Source organism: Orycteropus afer, unplaced genomic scaffold (genome assembly GCF_000298275.1).
Source record: "Orycteropus afer afer isolate SDZICR_OR568_19922 unplaced genomic scaffold, OryAfe1.0 scaffold00045, whole genome shotgun sequence".
Taxonomy (NCBI): domain Eukaryota; kingdom Metazoa; phylum Chordata; class Mammalia; order Tubulidentata; family Orycteropodidae; genus Orycteropus; species Orycteropus afer.
In genome coordinates, this window is record NW_006921632.1 from 10427905 (window position 1) to 10448898 (window position 20994).

General features: G+C 36.5%; 1 protein-coding gene across 1 annotated transcript in view; it reads left to right on the top strand.

Annotated features, from left to right (window-relative positions):
• NELL2 (neural EGFL like 2) overlaps positions 1-20055 on the top strand; it is a 628280-nt gene extending 608225 nt beyond the window's left edge. The window contains exons 18-21 of the mRNA XM_007937919.2: positions 8794-8987; positions 9982-10158; positions 11616-11840; positions 20005-20055. Of these exons, the coding sequence (XP_007936110.1) occupies positions 8794-8987; positions 9982-10158; positions 11616-11840; positions 20005-20055 (647 nt within the window). The remainder of the gene's footprint in view (positions 1-8793; positions 8988-9981; positions 10159-11615; positions 11841-20004) is intronic.
• The last annotated feature ends 939 nt before the right edge of the window (positions 20056-20994 follow it).

The following is a 20994-nucleotide window of genomic DNA, read 5'->3' on the forward strand; positions in this document are numbered from 1 at the left end:
GTACCACTGCTCCAGTAAATGCTCTTTTCAAGGTTATTGGTAATTGTCACTTTGCAAATACACTGGCCAATGATTGTCATCTTAATTAACACTCAGACATTTGACCCAATTGATCATTCCTTCCTATCGAAAAATAATTTTCTTCACCTGGCTTTAGGAATCTCTTTTTCCTTGTTTTCTTGAACCCTAAAAGATTCTCCTCACTGTGTGAGGACTGTAGTTCAACTATCCCAGGACTCAATCATTTGTAATTTTTGCCATCTATTCTCAATGCCAAAATCAACCATGTCCATGATTTAAAATGGCATCTCTATGTCCTTGATTCCTAAGTTATTCCTTACTCAGACCTCTTCCCTAGCTCCAGATTCGTATATCTTGTTGTCTAGTAGGCATCTCAACTTGCATTTCTAATAGGCAACTTAGAATTAATAATATCTGCTTTTGTTTGTTTTTCAGCCATGATATGTTCAGTGCCTGGCACATAGTAGATAATAAATGTGTTTGTCTAAAGAAAAAGACTGAGAGAGATGATAGAGAGAAAGAGAGAGAGAGAGAGAGAGAGATAAGCTTTTTTATTTTTTTTAACTTTTTGTTGTGATTTGGGTGCAGTTTTACAAAGCAGATTTATTTAAAATTCAATGGTTCATACACATTTTGTTTCACAGCACTGATTACAATCCCCACAATGGACCAGCCGTCCTCCCGACTCCTCCCTGTGATTTCCCCTTCTCTGTGTCCTTCCTTCCCATGCATTCCTTCCTGCCTAGCTTTCTTTTGTGCAAATGATGCCTTTCTGATCTCCATGGTTGATTTCTTTAAGAAGTGCATCACCCTCTTGTAGGTGTTCAGCCCATAGGCCTGTCTATTGTTTGGCTGAGAATTAAGCCACAGAACTGAGTACAATTCCAGGCCCAAACGATGAGTTGGAGCAGTAGTCCTGGGGTTTTCACCAGTCTCTTTCCAACCAATAATCCTGGTCTTTTTTTGCATTTTAATTTTGCTTCAGATTTTTTTTTTTTTTTCCCAGCATCTCCAATTTTGATCCCTTTCTGAGTGGTTGGCATTGGTAGCCAGGCACCATCTAGTTCTTCTGCTTTAAAGATCATATAGGCTGAGGTTCTCATGTCCATTGTTGTTTTTGTTAAGTGCCTTCGAGTCAAACCCGACTCATAGCGACCCCTCCTTGGGTTTCCGAGGCAGTATCACTACGGAAGTAGGATTGCCCAACCTTCCTTCCGAGGAATGGCTGGTGGGTTTGAACCACCAGCCGTCTGGTTAGCAGGCAAGTGTCTTAGCCATTATGCTACCAGAGCTCCCTCATGTCCATTAGTACCTTGTTTTCATACATTTTTTATTTTCTTCACTCTTCTTTGCTCTGGACCCCAATACTTGCATCTGAGATGGCTGCTCACAAGCTTTTAAGACCCCAGTTACTATTCACCAAAGTAGGATGTAAAACGGTGTCTTTGTATGCTATGGTGTGCCAACTGAACTTGAAGTCCCCTGCAGCCACAGTCCTGAGCCCTCGACCCCAGTGACTCACTCCCTCAGGTGCTTGGTTGTGGCTAAGAAGTTATCCTAACTTTGTCCCCTCTTATCTCTATAATGCCTGTGGATATTTTTATAGCACATACAAATACGTATGTAGGAATATCGTCTGCTAAATCTGTGTGTGGTCAGGGTTATATTATTGTTTGCCTGCTCATACCTGATTTTCTTATCTTTCTACCTATATATCCACCTGTAGATTAATGTTTGTAATTATTGATAGTGCCATAATGTATATGTAGTAGAATTTACCTTTGTTACCTGCATCTCTTATGTGGCTCTCTGCCTTCCTTTTCCTTAGAGATATTTTACTGATCACACATTTTTGTCATATTGCTTTTCCCTTCACTCAAATCAACATATGTCTCTATTTTTTTTTTTAATTTTTTACAAAAAGCCTGTCCACCCATCTATCCGCCCATATACCCATGTTTGCCTTCACTGACAACGCAGTACCGTATGCACAAAAGGGTTCATCTTTGTTGTCTGTACCTCCCATGTACCTATGTCTTCTTCTTCCTCAATGAACACATGTCTCTTAACTAATCAGCAATTTTCTCTCCCCTGTCCTCCTATCCCTGGTAACCAACAAAGAAAATTTCTGTCCCTGTATAAACCTTTCCTTGACTTTTTGTAATAACAAATGCATACAATATTTGTCCTTCTGTGTGATTGATTTATTTCACTAAGCATAAAGTTCTCCAAGTTCATCCATGTTATGAGGTGATTCACAGATTCTTCATTACTCTTTAGTGTTGCATAGTATTCCATTGTGTATATGTACCATAGTTTGGTTATCATTCATCTGTTGATGGACACTTAGGTTGTTTCCATCTCTTTGCTATTATGAATAGTAGTGCTGTGATGAACACAGGTGTGTATATATCTATTCATGTCTTAGATCTCACCTCTTTAGGATATATTCCCAGAAGTGGGCTTGCTAGATCAAATAATATTTCTATTTTCAACTTTTTAAGGATGCACCATACCATTTTCCACAGTGGTTGTACCATTTTATAGTCTCACCAGCAGTGTGTGTGAGGGTTCCAATCTCTCCAAACCCTTGTCAGCATTTGTTGTTTTACACAGATAAACTTTTAAGAGAAATAAATAATCACTATCTCCCTCTACCCCAGATTGGTAATTATTGTTTTATTCATTCATTTATTTAACTATTTACTGAGTATCCACTATGTGTTAGGAACATAACTGATAGTATTCAGAAGTAGATCTGTAGAAGTGAACAGGAAAAAGCATAATCAGTGTATTCATGAGCATTCACTCCAGAAAGCAAAAAAATAAAATAAAATAAAATAACACATGGGAAATATTAAGATAGGGAAGTGAATGATTTTATGAGACCCCTATATAGAAAATGCTTCTCAAGGATAGTCCACAAACAAAAACATTGGGAAATATTTCAAAAATCACAATTCTGAAAGATGATTCTACTGTTATCTACCAATAGAACTTATAGAGATTAACAGAAAAATCTACCACTCTGTCAGTAGACAATGTGCTCCAGAGGAGTCTTTTAAAAGGACCCACCTACGTTGTAAAGTAAGACTAAAGTGCATCTTCTAAACAACTATCCATTTACTGCAATTTCAGTGATTTGTGGAATTGTAATATTAGTATTTAGAAGGATGAAGTTTTAAGAGTATGATGATATCTAAGCAGGTGCTATTTTTCTATTGCTGGGGGAAAAAAAATATTCCAAATAGAAAAAGTCACAGCAGTGGGCTTACAATTACTCTGAAGTATAAGATTCATAGTCAAAGATCTGAATAAGTAACCCTGCACTATTTCACTATTCTTTAGGCTCTAGTTGTTTAATCTGTAACATATACATTTATAAGCTACATTCATACAAATTGTGTTGTTTTGCTCATCTATTTAATCCCCAGGTAATGTGCCAGAGTACCATTTTCCTTGTCCATACATCATTTCTATTGTGCCTGAAAATATATCTCTCTTTGGGAATAAAATACAGTATTTCATTATTTATTTCACATAAGAGTATTTTGTTTTCATGGCCGTATTTCCCTTTATTGCTGTAATTTCTTAGTGATTCTTTAATTTGGTGAGAGTTTTTGAACTTGTGAGACTGAGAATATAATGTGTTCTGTTCAAACCAAATTGGTCTAAATTCATATTTTTTCAACTTTTTATTGTTATTTAAAATTTGGAAGATAGCTACATGGCCAGCTGACTGGAAGAGATTCATATTTATACCCATTCCAAAGAAAGGTGATCCTACAGGATGTGGAAATTATCCAATAATATCATTAATGTCACACACAAGTAAAATCTTGCTGAAGATAATTCAAAACTGGTGGCAGCAGTATATTGACAGAGAACTTCCAGAAATGCAAGCTGGATTCAGAAGAGGACAGGGAATGAGAGATATCATTGCTGGTGTCAGATGGATCTTGGCTCAAAGCAAATACCAGAAAGATGTTTACTTGTGTTTTAGTGACTATGTAAAAGTATTTGATCGTGTGGATCATAACAAATTAAGGAAAACATGAAGAAGAATGGGAATTCCAGAACACTTAATTGTGCTTATGAGGAATCTGTACATAGGCCAGGACACTGTTATTTGAACAGAACAAGGGGATACTGCATGGTGTAAAATCAAAAAGGGAGTGTATCAGTGTTGTATCCTTTCACCATACTTAATCAATCTGTATGCTGAGTAAATAATCCAAGAAGGTGGACTATATGAAGAAGAATGTGGCATCAAGATTGGAGGAAGACTCATTAACAACTAAATTAAAATTCATAGACGACACAACTTTGCTTGCTGAAAGTAAGGATGACTTGAAGCACTTACTGATGAAGATTAAAGACTACAGTCTGCAGTATGGATTACATCTCAACATAAAGAAAACAAAAATTCTCACAACTAGCCAATAAGAACTTACTGATGAAGATTAAAGACTACAGTCTGCAGTATGGATTACATCTCAACATAAAGAAAACAAAAATTCTCACAACTAGCCAATAAGCAGCATGGCAATAAATGGAGAAAAGATTGAAGCTGTCAAAGATTCCATATTACTTGGTTCCACAATCAAGACCAATGGAAGCAGCAATCAAGACATTAGACAATATATTGCACTAGGCAAATCTGGTGCAAAAGACCTCTTTAAAGTGCTGAAGAACAAAGATGTCTCTTTGAAGACTAAGATGCACCTAACCCAAGACATGGTATTTTCAGTTACGTCATATTCATATGAGAGCTGGACAATGGAGAAGGAAGACCAAAGAAGAGTTGATGCTTTTGAGTTGTGGTGTTGTTGAAGAATATTGAAAGTGCCATGGACTATCAAAAGAGCTAACAAATCTGTCCTGGAGGAAGTGTAGCCAAAATGCTCCTTGGAAGCCAGAATGGCCAGACTTCATTTGACTGACTTCGGTCATGTCAGAAAGGACCATTCCCTGGAAGAGGATGTCATGCTTGGTAAAGCGGAGGGTCAATGAAAAAAGGGAAGGCTCTCAATGAGATGGATTGACACAGTGGCTGCAATGATGGGCTCAGGTGTAGCAAGTATTGTGAGGCTGGCACAAGTCCAGGCAGTGTTTTGTTCTGTTGTACATAGCGTGGCTGAGTTGGAGCTGACTCGATGGCACCTAACAACAACATTGTGATTTGAGTGAAAGTTTATGAAGCAAATTCATTTTCCATTCAACTGTTCATATACATTTTGTTTCCTGATATTGATTTTAATTCCACAGTCTAACAGCTTTCTTCCTACTTCCTTCCTGTGGTTACCATTTCCCTGTGTCCTCCTTTCATATGCATTTGTACCTTCTGAGCTTTCTGCCCATGCAAATACTGCCTTTCTGCTCTTCTGTGGTTTATTGTTCTAGGAATATACCTCCCTGGTGTAATTATTCACCTTGTAGGCTTGTCTATTATTTGCCATTGAGTTGATTTGATTTATGGTGACGCCATGTGTGTCAGATTAGAACTGTGCTCCATAGGATTTTCAATGGCTAATTTTTTTGGAAATAGAATACTAGACATTTCTTCTCAAGTATCTCTCTGGATGAACTCAATTGGTCAACAGTTTGCAGTGGTTCAGTTAGCAGCCAAGTACATTAACCATTTGCACTACCCAGAATTCCAGTGGTTCACAAAATTATGTTAATTCTATCTTTGTTTCTTTCTCTTCATCCTCACTAGTATCACCTAGTATAGCATTGTGCTTTAGGGCTAGACTTGGAGCCTGACTCCTTGGATCCACTCTGGGGTCTGCACCTTAATGGCTGTGTGACCTTGGGAATGTTATGTCATTTTTCTATGCCTTAGTTTCCTGATAAAGAAGCTCTGGTAGTGTAGTGGTTAAGGCATTTAGCTGCTAACCAGAAGGTCAGTGATTCAAACCCACCAGCCCACTCCATGGAAGAAAGATGAGACTATCTACTTCCATAAAGATTTACAACCTTAGAAACCCAATGAGAGTCACTATGAGTCAGAATTGACTCGATGACAATGAGTTTGTTGTTGTTGTTGTTGAGTTTCTTGATATACAAAATGGGGATAATAATTCTACCTTCTAGGGTTGTTGTGAATATTAAATGAGTCATTGTATGAATAACACTTAGAATCTGGTACAAACCAAGCACTGTACAGCTGTTTGCTTTCATTATACAATTATCTCTCACCTGGACCACAACTTATTAATTAATCTTCTGGCCCCAAGTTTTAATCCACTTAAAATCCTTTTTCCAAATGAAGCCCAAGAAATTTTTAAACTGAAAATCTGTTTTTTTTTTTTTTAATTTCCCTAAAATGATGTTTTATTACCTTTCTAAAAGTTCAAATATCTTAACATGGTCTTTCTTTGGGCCCTGAAGACCTCTTCAACTTCATCTTTAGCTACTCTACTCTCATTAAACAGTCCAACTACACCAAAATTTGTTTTCCTCACAAATCTTGATAGCTCTAACTAAACTCTGGGCCTTCAAACTTGCTTTTTAGTCTTAGAATGCTATTTTTCTTTACTCTTTGCTTGGCTAATTGATAATTGCTATACCTCAAGAAATATATAGATGAAGATATATCCAGAAAGAATTACCAGTGTGATAGGACACAAGTGAAAAAAATTTTACCAAGAACAGGGAGTGAGTTGTGTCAGATCCTGCTGTTAGGTCAAGTAAGATGAGGACTGTGAAATGACTGATGATTTTAGCAACATTATTTCTTCATTGATCTCTCACTAAAGTAGTTACCAATATTTTAAAAGTTGGAATTTTCATATATCATATTAGATTTCTCAAAGAAGAATATGCATTTTTATGTATGTTCAATTTGTGCATCTTACATCATAATAAAACTACATATGAAAATGAATTCCAAAGTTCTATACCAACAGTCAGTTTGCAAAAATCCAACCATTGACATTAATGGAATAATAGTCTAATAAACCAAAACTGCTGCCATTGAGTAGGTTCTGACTCATAGCCACCCCAATTGCCTGTAAATCTTTACATAAGCAGACTGCCTTGTCTTTCTCCCACAGAGTGCCTGGTGGGTTCGAACTGCCAACATTCTGGTTAGCAGCCAAATGCCGTAACCACTACACCACCGGACTGCCTTAATATTTTAATAGTGGATATTTAAAGAGTATGGAATAAGGTGTGTCTGTAGAGTTTATGTTCAAAGAGAACCAATAACTATAGTTAATGCTTTTTTTTCTGCTTACTGTAATTCTTAATTTTAAGACTATTTAATGGGTGACAAAGAGTAACTCATTTAATATATTATTCTGAATAGACCAACTATAGAACTAATATATAAAATTTTATTTCCATTGCTAAAAAAGAGAAAATTTTCTCGATCTGGAAAAAATATGTATTAACTTATGTGCTTTTAAATTTTAAAAAACAAATCCTCTTGCTGGCTAACAGTACCTTTTTTTGATCATCGTCTATAATTATAAACAGTATCAGCCTTGTCCCATGAAGCTTATAAGAAGGTTCACTGTAGTTAAAATAAAAACAATTTCAGCCATTGTCTTATCTCACCTTTTGTTGCTGGGAACTAATAAAAATCAAGTGGAAAGAGAGAAAATATATGATGATCTAAGAATTTAAGTGTGATTATGATATAATCTTGACTATTTCAAGTCTTCAATTAATGGTAAAATCAAACCATTTAAGAAAGATACTAATTTACTAAACACTATCCTTTAAATCTTCAATGAAAATCAGTCTACAGTTCCCCTAGTTGAAGTTATGCATTCCATCTTTCCTCTAACCCACTTCTCCTGTTGTGATTTAGTTCTTTCTTTCTTGACCTTTACTCAGAGGAGGCAGATGCAATGGGAAATAACTGCTTACTGCCACTCATACTATATCCCTGAAATGTATTTTGGCTTCTGACCTTTGAATTATGGGGATAAATAAGATGAATCACTTCTCTTCTTATGGACTCGCTCTGTGGGTCAAAATATGTTTGCTTTTCATCTCTATGAAAATGCTTTAGGCTGTGATTGTCATGGAATAGGTAAGGTTGGTTGAAGAATGGGCAGTTGCCAATTGAGTCAGGCAAGGTAAGAAACAATAATCTGAAATGGAAAAGTTAAGAAGTAGGGGATTCTTTGTGAGAGAGAGAGAAAGTAATTGCTGAAGGTCACTTGGCCTTCTGCAGGTCAGGGGCAAGATGTAAGGACATTGTGAAAGAAAATGCCTGGACTATGAGGTAAGACACCAAGGCGGAACACCGGGAAGAGTTTACATGTGGGATGGTGCGGCAGTAAGGATATGGTTTGAAATTGAATGAAATGCCTCAGGGGTCTCATGACATTTTATCTCCCATTTAGAAAGGATTTTCTGTAAACACCATCTTAACATTGGGGATGATTTCCCTCAATAAAATATCATAGACAGTTTTAAATTTCCACAGCCAAATGTTTTTGCTTGATAAATTGAGTCATATTCTTACTTGCAAAAAACAGAAGTATTTTGTAAAGCCTAATGGTTTTTACAGAGATATAAAAGTTGAAACTCCAGCCAGGGTTTTCTGGTTTTTCACATCAAACATGGTAATATTTTCCTGTGAAATCCCCAGATCATGAACATTAATTTAGTCAGCACTTACTAGGAAATGCATGCCAATAAGATGAAAATTAATTTACAGTTGAATGCTTTATGTCAGGAGACAACTTGCCATGGTTGCAATTGTTTGAAACTGAGATCCTGAGCGCATTACATGCTGCTTTTTCTTGGCTGTAGATATCGATGAGTGTGGGACCGGGAGGCATAGCTGTGCCAATGATACCGTTTGCTTTAACTTGGATGGTGGATATGATTGCCGATGTCCTCATGGAAAGAATTGCACAGGAGACTGTATCCATGATGGAAAAATTAAGCACAATGGTCAGATCTGGGTGTTGGAAAATGACCGGTGCTCTGTGTGCTCATGTCAGGTTGGTATAAATACAAATTTTTCATCAGTTTTATTGACATGTAATTGGCATACATTTTTAAGTGTGCAGCTTGCTGAGTTCTGACAAATGTGCACATCCACTTAGTCATTAATATAATTAATTAATGTTGTTGTTGTTATGTGCCGTCGAGTCAGACCTGACTCATAGTGACCCCTCCTTGGGTTTCCAAGGCAATATCACTATGGAAGTAGATTGCCCCATCTTCCTGTAATCTGTTCCTTTTTATTGCTGAATAATAATTCATTATATGTATATACCACAGGGTGTTTATCTCTTCACATATTGAAAAAAATTTGTTAGTAACTACTCGAATATTTTCATAGCCACAGTATCACATTTGGATGAATGCATGAACAAAGTAAGAATGGACATGATATAACAGAAGATTCAAAAATATCTAAATGAGCTATATTTGACTTTTAGAGAAGCACTGTATTATGTCTTCCTCATTGAAAGTATACACTTAAGTTATAGGTAAGGGAATAATCCTGTGTTCCAAGGACTCGGTTTTTCTGAAACAAATTGATAACAGTTTGTACAAAGCATACGGTGTTAAAAATATTCCAGGGTCTTAGCAAATATAAGATGTAGTAAATAGCCACTTGAATACAAACATATGTACCCTCATACAAAACACATTTAGTTAGAATTCACAGTTATACAAATACATGTATATTTACATACACACACATTTACATATAGTAAACAACATTTTATACTGATCATTTCCAGAAAATTTCTTCCTGTTCAGGTAATTTGAGGAATAGTATGTGGAAAGGAAATTGGAAGTTCTCTGACTTGTGCAGTTTCTGTGTGTTCACTACAAAGTGGAACTTTAAAGAAAATTAATTACACTGGGTAAACAATGTGAATTATGTCAACTTCCAAGTCATCATCTGATCAAGATGCTGTATGACTTTTGTATAGTGGGAACTAGGGGTTTGGTGACTGCTTTTTTTTTCTTCTCATACAGAATGGATTTGTAATGTGTCGACGGATGGTCTGTGACTGTGAGAATCCCACGGTTGATCTTTTTTGCTGCCCTGAATGTGACCCAAGGCTTAGCAGTCAGTGCCTGCATCAGAATGGGGAAACGCTGTACAACAGTGGTGACACCTGGGTCCAGAATTGCCAACAGTGTCGCTGCTTGGTAAGCTTAGCTCTATGAAGTGGAGAAAAATTTAGGTACAGATCTAAACAGGAAAGCATCCGGGCCCTCATCCTATCCCCATACTCAATATCTTGCTATAGTGTTTGCAGTTAGAAATATGTGAGCATGAGTCAGATTATGAGATGATAGTTATGCAGTGGGGACCCAAGAAGGAATAGTAGTGGTACACATACGCACTGGGTGTTCTTTCTCTGAGAGTGGTGTCTCTTTTAGGAGTATCTCCATGGATTGAAGGAAGGAAAGCCTCTCTCAGCATCTCTCTTCCCATCCAGTTTAGGCTTTGAAAGACAATAGCCAGAACAATGGTTATTTGTGGAAAAAAATAAATGACATTATCTTTTTTCCAGGTAGAACTTTTGCCAACCTACTTCTATCAATCATACTCAGACATTGAAAAAAAACTCTCTTAGGGTAAAGATCATTATGATTGATGCTGCTCTGATTGATACCCTGTTTTGCACATAATATGAATATATAGTAAATACTTGTTAAAATGGAACCAGGTCAAAAAGAAACTTGGCACTGAAGAAAACTCCAGTCTTTTTTCATTTGACCAAATTTCTTATTTCTTTCTGGTGGTATAATTGAAAAGGAAAATTGGTCTATGTGTCTTTATAGCATAAAGTTTCATTACTTTTAAATAACTAGTTTCCTTTCTATTTATGTGAGCTTTTTTTTTTTTTTTTTTTTTAAAGGCAGTGGTTTTTTGTTACTTCCATTTTATACTTTTGACCCCAAAATCAAATGAAGGAGTAAGGTCAGTTTTGTGCCCAAAGGCTGCTTTCATCTCCAAAACCATGGCATTCAGAATCATGAAGAAGATAGGAACCAGGTGGGGGGAGCTACATTGAAAAAAGGATTCAGTTCACAGTTGTACCATGTGTAATAATGACTGGAATCTGTTTTGTTTTGTTACAAAGTTTTTACACTGTGAAATGTATAAATGAACAGGAAAAAATGTCAAATTTCTTTCATACTTCAGTGTGTTCTCTTGTAAATGGACATAACTTTCTTTATGCATAAGAGAATAAATGAGAAGTTAGGGAAGAAAGATCAAAAGAATGAAGAAGACATCCCATAAGCAAAAAGTTAAATAAAAAACCTCTTCTACATTAAATAACTCTCCTTTGTCATGGGGAAGACAGGGGCCTGGACATTATATTGTTTCAAGAGAAAATAGATTTTGCTTTTTTTAAAAATTATTGTTCTTGTTGAATCTTTAATGGTGATTTACAAATCTAGCTGCAGTATAGATCTCATCACTCAGAGGGCTTTTATAGAATCCCTGCAAGATCCACGGCTTCACAGCCCTGAGTATAAATATCAGTCAAATAAATTGAGTATTGAGTGAACACTGTACTCCCTTCCTCCCTCCCTTCCTCTTTCATCTCCTCCCTTCCTCTCCCTCTGCCCCTGCACGTCTGTTTTCCTTACAGCAAGGGGAAGTTGACTGTTGGCCACTGCCTTGCCCAGAGGTGGAGTGTGAATTCAGTGTCCTCCCAGAGAATGAGTGCTGCTCACGCTGTGTCACTGACCCTTGCCAGGCGGACACTATCCGCAATGACATCACCAAAACTTGCCTGGATGAGATGAATGTGGTTCGCTTCACTGGGTCCTCTTGGATCAAACATGGCACTGAGTGTACTCTCTGCCAGTGCAAGGTAAAGCCCATTAAATTTAAGTTGCGAGCTCTTTGCCAGCTGCATCCAAGCCTCATCAATATTAATGTACTTAGCCTGGACAATGGGGAGCATTTTTTCTTCTATTTATTGTTCAAACAGCAGTGGGAGTGCCACTCAGCTTTATTAATACCAAGGCAGATTGTCATATGCATCGTCTGATTCAGGGAGAAGAGGGCATGCTCAGAAACCAGAATGATCAGGTATTTATACCAGAACAAAAACAGTCTACTGAAAGTGCCCTATAGTGTCTAACTATATACACACCTTACAAAAATTACAGTAAAATCCATGTTTCTTCCTTTATAATGGAGTACAATATTATTTTATTGATTTCTGATTCTTTTTGTTGTTGCTGTTGTTTTTTATGAGGTCTGTAGGATATATTAATGAAGCAGATCCATTACAAAGCAGATAGGTTTCCAAAGTGGAAATCAATATGGCAAAAATGGGCATATTTCTTTATTTATTGTGGTCAGTTACACTGAGTTGAAAAATTAAAGATATGTTATATACTATATTTTATTATTACAGGTGGGGAAAATCATTATAAAGATTTTCTGTTTATTCTCATAGGAAATTAGGTCACTGTGCCTTTTACTTCATGAGAAAAAAAAGTACAGATAATGCAGATGGAGTATAGAGAGTTCCTAGATAGTGATAAAAGCATTGTTCCTACAAAAAAAAAAAATTGATTTAATGGTCATTGTCCTTCAGAGTCATAATTTTGGAATACCGCTAAAACAAAACAAATAATTTAGAAAGTTTAACAAAAACAATAAGAAAAAAAGCAGAGATGTCACATTTTTCTCAACCACATATTTATAAATAACTGCCCTGGTTTTTTAAGTGAGCATTTCCATTTTATCTTCTTTTATCAATAGAGCAATTTAGTTCAGATTCGCTCAGTTTAAATATCTGCTAGGTGGCTTGAGGTAACAGGCAAATAAATATCAAGTGCTTTGAGATATCATTTTTATGTATTTCAAACAAAATTTTCTAGCTCTTTCAATCAATGCAATTTGTCAAATCAAGCAAAGCATTTTGAGTGACATTTACTGTTGTTTCTGAAAGTACTAATGAAGGATTCTAATAATGTGTATGTAATGCCTCCTTTAATGTATGTTTCATGAGTTTACTTAACAGTACTAATGACCAAAAGGGAAATACTGACAGTTAATTACCACATAGAGTTGAGTTCCCTTACACCCTTTATCTAAATGTTTTGATGTATAAAAATAATACATACTAGGGGATGGTATAAAATATCCACCAAATACAACTTAGACAGGTACGTCCATTTAAAAAAAAAAATGCATTCACTGATAAGCAGCATAGCCTAAGCATGTTTGCTGGGGAAAAGAGCAGCTCTTAGGCTCTTGGACTCTTGGTGGGAATATATCCAGGAAGTACATTATGACATTAAATTGCTTCTTGTCAAACAAGTGCCGATTCTCAGAAGTCACTCTTTGATGTCATTTCCCTTTTTTTTTCTTTGATTAAATACAAGTTATTAGAATATGCTCAATTTTACCAAACCTATCCCAAATACTCATTTTTAAGTTATCTTAGTTTTGTATTATTTTTAAGGTAAACTTTATTTTTGCAAAACAGCTCCAGATACTGCTTTGAAGGTGACTATTCTTCACAGTTTTGTGCTTTCAGAGGACTGTTTTTTCTTTTTTTTCCCCTTATTATGTCCCCATCTTACTCGTCTCTGAATTACTCATTTTAGTCAGTAAGTATAAATTGCACAGGGTATCCTGCTAGGTACTGGGGTACAATGATAAACAAAAACAGACACAGCCCCTCACAGAAATTACTGTCTAGCAGCTTCCTGTCTAGAGCTATGCTGTCTAATATAGTAATCAGTAACCCCATGTGGCTGTTTAAATGTAAATTGGTTAAAATGAAATAAAATTAAAAATTCAATTCCTCCGGCACACTAGTCCTATTTCAAGTGCTCAATAGCCAGATGTGGCTAATGGCTATCGTATTGGGCAGTACAGACAGGGAACATTTCCATTACTGCAGAACGTTCTCTGGGGTCTAGAGGTCAGGAATGCAGCCTCTGGAGTCAGAGTGCCTGGATTGAAAGCCTGGTTGAACCAGAAGTAACTATGAGACCTCAGGGAATGTTCCTCAATCTCTGTGACTCAGTTTGATTACCTGAAAAATGGGAATACTAGTACCTACCCAAGGAGTTCTGGTGGCATAGTGCCTAAGGCATTTGCCTGCTAACCAGAAGGCTGGCAGTTCAAACCCACCAGCCACTCCTTGGAAGAAAGGTTGGGCAATCTACTTCCATAGTGATGCTGCCTTGGAAACCCAAGGAGGAATCGCTATGAGTCAGATCTGACTCAACAGCAGTAGGTAGTACCTGCCTCAGAATAGAACCTACTTCAGAAGATTACTATGAGAATTAAGAGAAATGATCCATACAAAAAGCTTCATACTATGCCAGTACATTCATAGTAAGAACTCAATAAATGTCGGCCATTGTTGTTGGTAAGGGGGAAAGTGGACATTAATAAAGTAGTGACGCAGGTAAATATGACATTTAAAATGGTGAATGCGCTGAAGGAAAGTTACACTGTACTAAGAGGTCATACAACATGTGCATCCGTAACTCCTGAGGAAATGACACTGTAGGTGCACTCTGAGGAACAGGGGTTAAGTAGGTAAAACGGGGTAAGATTTTCCCTTTCATTTTTAAACGCTGCTTCAGATTTAATTTGTTTACATTTAAAAAAAAAAAAGTGTTTCTTTCATTCAGAAGTTAAAGTCTTGAGTCAAGTGTGAATTAATAAGGTTGCCTTTGTAAATCTAATGGGGAAGCACCCTTATGATTGGTGAGAGTGCTTTCAGAGAGCTTTAGGGCTCTATCAGAAAAGGATGTATCCAATTGAGAAATGAGGAGGAAGTAGGGAGACTGACACACCTTTCCTTTTAAAAGTAGTCACTGAGTGGGAAACTGGAAATTGGATAATAAGGGGATACTTTTAACTCCTAGGAAGACTCTAAATGTAATTCTGAAATAATTGAGGGATGGAAAAGTAGAAGTTTTTTAAGGGTGAAATTTTGATTTCCCTAAATGTTGCATTTATCTGTTAAAGTTTATCTGGCAAAGTTAAAGTTGTGAAATTATAACTCCGTACTGATATCAGAATGAATAGCTAGAGCTATGGAAACAAATACCCCATATTTAGGCACCAATCTAATGAAGAATTTAATATATGATCAAGGGAGCTTTGCACACCAGTGGAAGAGGAAAAGATGATTCCATACATGCGAGAATGGCTGAATCACAATTACGGAAAAACTAATTTGAGATACCATTATGATGTATATGAAAATAAATTCCACATGGATAAAATGTTAAAAAATAGATCAAAATGAGGAAAATATAATCAAATATTTACCAAAATTATACAAGAAGGATGACTTTTCTAAGCTCAGAAAGAATAAAATAAAGATTAGGCCCTGCATAAAATAAAGTTATAACTAGAGACACAAAGAATATTAGCAGCAGATATGACTTCTTGGTTAGAGTAAAAACACAAAAACTAATGAGAAAAACACATTTCCCCATACATACATTAGCAAAGGATGAATAAATAATTCACTAAAAAAAGTACTGCTATTAAAAGATAAGCATGTTGTTGTTGTTGTTATTTGCCATCAAGTCGGCCCTGACTCCTAGCGACCCCTCCTTGGGTTTCCAAGGCAGTTATCACTATGGAAGTAGGATTGCCCAACCTTCCTTCCGAGGAGTGGCTGGTGGGTTTGAACCGCCAGCCTCCTGGTTAGCAGTCAAGTGCCTTAGGCACTATGCTACCAGAACTCCTAAAAGAGAAGCATATTCAACCATTAAATAGTTGAAATTGAAATATAAAGTCACATATCAATCTTTTCACATACTACAGTTAAAAAAAAAATGGGTATGATAATTTCATATTTTGGTAGAGTTTTCTGGAATTGTTACTCTTACACTGTTAGTGACATTGAACAATGCTTGTCAGAAGCTGTCCCCTGCAAACACATACACAAATATCTTTTGTCCCCTTAATTCTAGGTCTAAGAATCTAACATAAAGAAATAATCTAAAATATGTAACAAGTTATGTTCATGACAATATTCATTTTAACATTATTCATGATGCAAAATCAAGGAAGAAAACCAATGTCTAAAACAGAAAAATGATAAGTTATGGTAACTCTACAGGATGGAACATTATGTGATATTATATTGAAATTATATTTATGATATTTTATATTGTGGTATATAATTATAAACAAAAATAAACTCACTGCCATTATTTTGGATCAAATTCAAAGCAACCCCTCCTTGAATTTCCAAGGCAGCATCATTACAGAGGTAGGATTGCCCAGTCTTCCTTCTGAGGAGTGGCTGGTGTGTTTGAACTGCCAGCCTCTGGTTAGCAGTCAAATGCCTTAGGCACTATGCCACCAGAGCTCCTTTTTAGTAATCAAAGTTATACCAATAATTATAATAAAATTAAGATAAATATATGATATATGAATACAAATATACTTTGAGTGTAAGAAGACTGAAAATAAAAGTATATTAAATAAACTTTAAGAAAACATACTAAAATATTGATAGTAGAATTTTTTAAATACTATAAATCACTGAAAATTTAAAGTTGACTGTCTTTAGTCTTAATTCTTGTAGTTTAGCATGAAAAGAATGACAGTGTTTTCTTTAAAAATATAGCCAGAAATAACAAGGTCTTAAGGAAACATATTTTATCGTGATTGTTATTATGTAAAAATAGTTTTTATCATTAATTTTGACAGGAGGTGGCTACTGTTCTAGTGGGTCAGGTTTTATTTTGATTTTTATCAAGGTCATATTTATATATGGTGATGCACACAGTCACCAAGTGTATAATCTGTAAGTTTGATAAATCAAAATATAAAATATTTCCCACACTCTAGAGAGTATCTTTGTTTCCCCTTGCATTTGGTCCCTACTTCCCATAAGCCACCTTTATTAGTATTTCATCAAAATAGATTAGTTTTGCTAACTATAAAATTTTGTATCGGTGGAATTGTACATATGTCCTTATTTACATCTGGCTTCTTTCAGTCAACATAATGTTTTTGACATTTTTTCTTTTGTTATTGCTATCAATGTTGTTGTTATGTGCCGTCAAGTCAAACCTGACTCTTAGCGACCGCTCCTTGGGTTTCCGAGGCAGTATCACTACAGAAGTAGATTGCCCAATCTTCCTTCCGAGGAGTGGCTGGTGGGTTTGAACCGCCAGCCTTCTAGTTAGCAGTCAAGTGCTTTAGGCACTATGCTACCAGAGCTCCCTGGCTATCATTTATTCATTTACCTGTTGATGGACATCTGGGTCATTTTAGGTGAAGTTGGTTGCCATGTTTTCAATTATTGCATCCCTTACTAATTCTTGTATACTTGTATGGTGATTAAGTTTGTGTGTTAACTTGGCTAGGCCTGGTTGAGTGGCTGGGCAGCTGGGTGTAGTTATTCCTCATGGTAAGATGGGTGATCAACTCCATAGTGGAATGTATTGGAGCAACTGAGTAGCTGCTTTAGGAATGTGGTCTGCTTCCCATATATAAGAAACAGCTTTGGGAATGGTCTCTAGCTTATGGTACACTTGAACCCTGCATGTAGCAGTTGTTCAGCAGCCTGCCATGCTCTGCTGATCTTAGAACTTTCACTGGACTTGAATTAATAGCCTGCTGTGTGGTTTGGTAATATCCGAACTGTGCCTTATTACTTGTGAACCTTGGACTTGTTAGCCTCAGCAACCAACAGCTGAGTGAAGAAAAGCCTCCAGCTTCAGTGGGCCAGGAGCAGGAGGCAAAGCTGAAGCCCAAAGTTGAGGGGCTTTTACCCAGCCCCTAGAGCCTGGCACTTTGAACTCAGACTTAAAGCCTCCAAACCATAAGAGAATAAACTCCTGTTTCTTCAAGCCATCCCATTTGTGGTTTATTTTTGTCAGAGTGGCACTAGGTAACCAGAACAACTTGTTAATAGGAATTACTGAGTTAGGAACATTAAAATTTCTGGTGATGATTGTGGGTTTACAATTTCTCACTTTTACTCCATCAGTCTTGCTTTATATAATGTGAAGCTCTATTATTAGGGAAACTTCATGGGGTTAATGGATTAAGAAGGACTGTGTTAACCAAGTATGGCCAGAAAACTTCTGCCTCTAAACATGTTGACAAACCTTTAAAATGCCACTAGAGATCTGAGAGATGGTTGAGTCTTTTGTTGTCAGAATTTTTAAAAAAAAAAAACCTACTTGATAGCAATTTACAAAGTAGGAGGATTAGATTAAGTTGATAATACCATTCTCAGGTATAAACTGACTTTGCCTTTACTTGATGTTCACTACAGCTTGAACACAGGCTGTAGTGTCATATACATATATATATATATATATATATATATATATATATATATATAATTTTTATATTATTACAGCAACAAAGACATGATTCTATTGCACTAAAGTATAATATATTTCCAATCATCTAAAGGCAGTTTTTTGAGTAAAACTATAGAAGAGAAGTTTTAGAGTCAGACTAAGTTAAATTTTAATCCAAGCTCTACCATTTATTACCTATGTGATTCTGGACACGGTATTTAAGCTTTCTGTTATTCGGTTTCTGAATTGAAAAGATGCTGCTAATAATAGTGATCCCACTGGGAAATGCTGTGAGGTTGAAATGAGATAATGTATTTAAAGTGCCTGGCAAAGTGTCTACACAGAGTCTACACTCCAGAAGGGGAAGGGGATTAACATTCTTCTTGTAATGTCATTATGGTGTATTAACACTATCATTATCATTAGCTACCTGTGAAAAAGTACAAGTGCAAAGAATCAAAAGAATAAGAAATGATTTTTTTTTCTTCTTGGTAAGACATTATATTATTTTAGTGCTTTAGTATGAAAAAGGAATTATGAATAGTTGGCCCTTTCCTGCCTATTTCTCTTACTTCATCTCATACACTGGTTTCTTCACCAACCTAAAATCCTTACCCAGAGCTTTTTTAAGTTGTTGTTGTTATGTGCTGTCGAGTCCGCCCGACTCATAGTGAGTCCTCCTTAGGTTTCCCAGGCGTTATCACTACAGAAGTATTGCCCAACCTTCCTTCCCAGGAGTGGCTGGTGGGTTTGAACCACCAGCCCTTTGGTTAGCAGTTAAGTGTCTTAGGCACTATGCTACCAGAGCTCCTCGAAGCCTTTACTCATGCTAATTCTTGTGCTTTTGGCTTCGCTTTTCACAGGGCTGTCTGATTTACCTTCAGGTCTTGTTTTAAAGATAGCCTCTGCTGAGAACAGTATCCTGGCCACCCTAAGTAGCCAATCTTTTATTAATCTTATTATAACACTCAGTTTGTTTCCTTTCTAGCACTTTTCACAACTTGTGATTATGTATTTGGTACTTCTAGTTTTCTCCCCCGCCACTCCTTCGAAGAAAGATGGGGCAATCTACTTCCATAGTGATACTGCCTTGGAAACCCAAGGAGGGGTCACTATGAGTTGGGTCCAACTTGACAGCATATAACAACAACAGTTTTCTCCCCCAGTAAACTGTAGAAAGTCTTGTGTGAGGCCAGTGATTTCCTTTATTCATCAGTGTTGCTTGTGGCCAATATATTCAATAAAAATTCACAAATGAGTAAATACAGAAAAACCTGCCAAAAAGCTGGTACCTGTGTAAGGCAGAAACTTGTCAGAGAAGAAAAGCTCAAATAGTTTCCAATAAAATGAGTGATAGAAAAGTGATAGAATTGCATCCAGTCAAGGATGAAAAACTTGAGAACCCTAAAAACAAGGTAGTCAAGTCAGGTTCTGGCTCTCATAGGTTTTGCTGTGAAAGAACAAATGTGATACAAGAGGATGCCATGTGGGTAAGTAAAGCCAGCTTATGATTTGCCACAAATAACTCAGAGTAATTATTGGTTCTATTACAGTAGAGACATAAAGTGTGACTGAACCATTCATCATTTTGGGTTTCAGAAGTAAACAACAAAAAAACTTCACAGATATGGCTATGTTTACCAGCCAATCAGTGTCAGCATTTACTAAAATGTAAAAATTCACACCCCTCTTTTTTAATTTTTATTTTTTCTCTAGAATGGCCACATCTGTTGCTCAGTGGATCCACAGTGCCTTCAGGAACTGTGAAGTGAACTGTCCCCCGGGAGATTTCTGGTTAAAGAATATTCTTTCATTAAAAAGACCAAAAAAAAAAAAAATGTGAAACTTGAATTGGATGATTTGTGGGCAGCTAAGTGCAGCTTTGTGATAGCTGACTAAACTTTCAATTATGAAACTTGTGGAGCTTGAGAAAATCACAAAAGGAAAATTCTTTTGTGGTCAAATCCTTGGGGCAGAATTAGACCACAGTTCTGCCTCTCCGGTGTCTGACATCACCATGTGAAAGAGTGAGTGAGGAAAATGCGCGATGGCATCATGACCTCTGGTTATAAACCCGAACCCACTGGATCTCAGAAACCTTCTAGCTTCATTGGTGCAGAAAAATTTACTCTAGATCAGAATCTTCACCAATCAGTTAGGCTCCTCACTGCAAAGAAGAAAAACATAAGGCAGTGAACAAATTATATTTTCAGAAGTAAAGCGAAGAAGCTATAATGTGTTATATACAGTACACACTCTGAAAAGAAATCTGAAACAAGTTGTTGTAATGATAAAAAAATAACACACAGGCATGGTTACTTAATATTTTCTAACAGGAAAAGTCATGTCTACTTCCTTGTTTTACTGCACTTAATATTATTTGGTTAAATTTGTTCAGTATAAGCTCGTTATTGTGCAAAATTAAATAAATATTTCTCTTACCTTATAACACTTGTGAGTCTTTGTGTGTCTTGTGTAATGCGTTCATCTTCCACAGGTGGTACAACACACCAATTATTTTCTGGTCCTTTCTAGTTCAAACTTCCACTATGCTTTCCTATTGGAAGGAGGGTTTCCAGTATATTGTAATGCCAGGCGCGGGGTGTGATGGATACTGTCAGTCTGCCTCTCCAGATCCTCACTCTCCTCTTCTACCCTTTTCTGTATCCTGGGAGCTGACCTGTGTAGACTGTGCCAGTGGGTTCC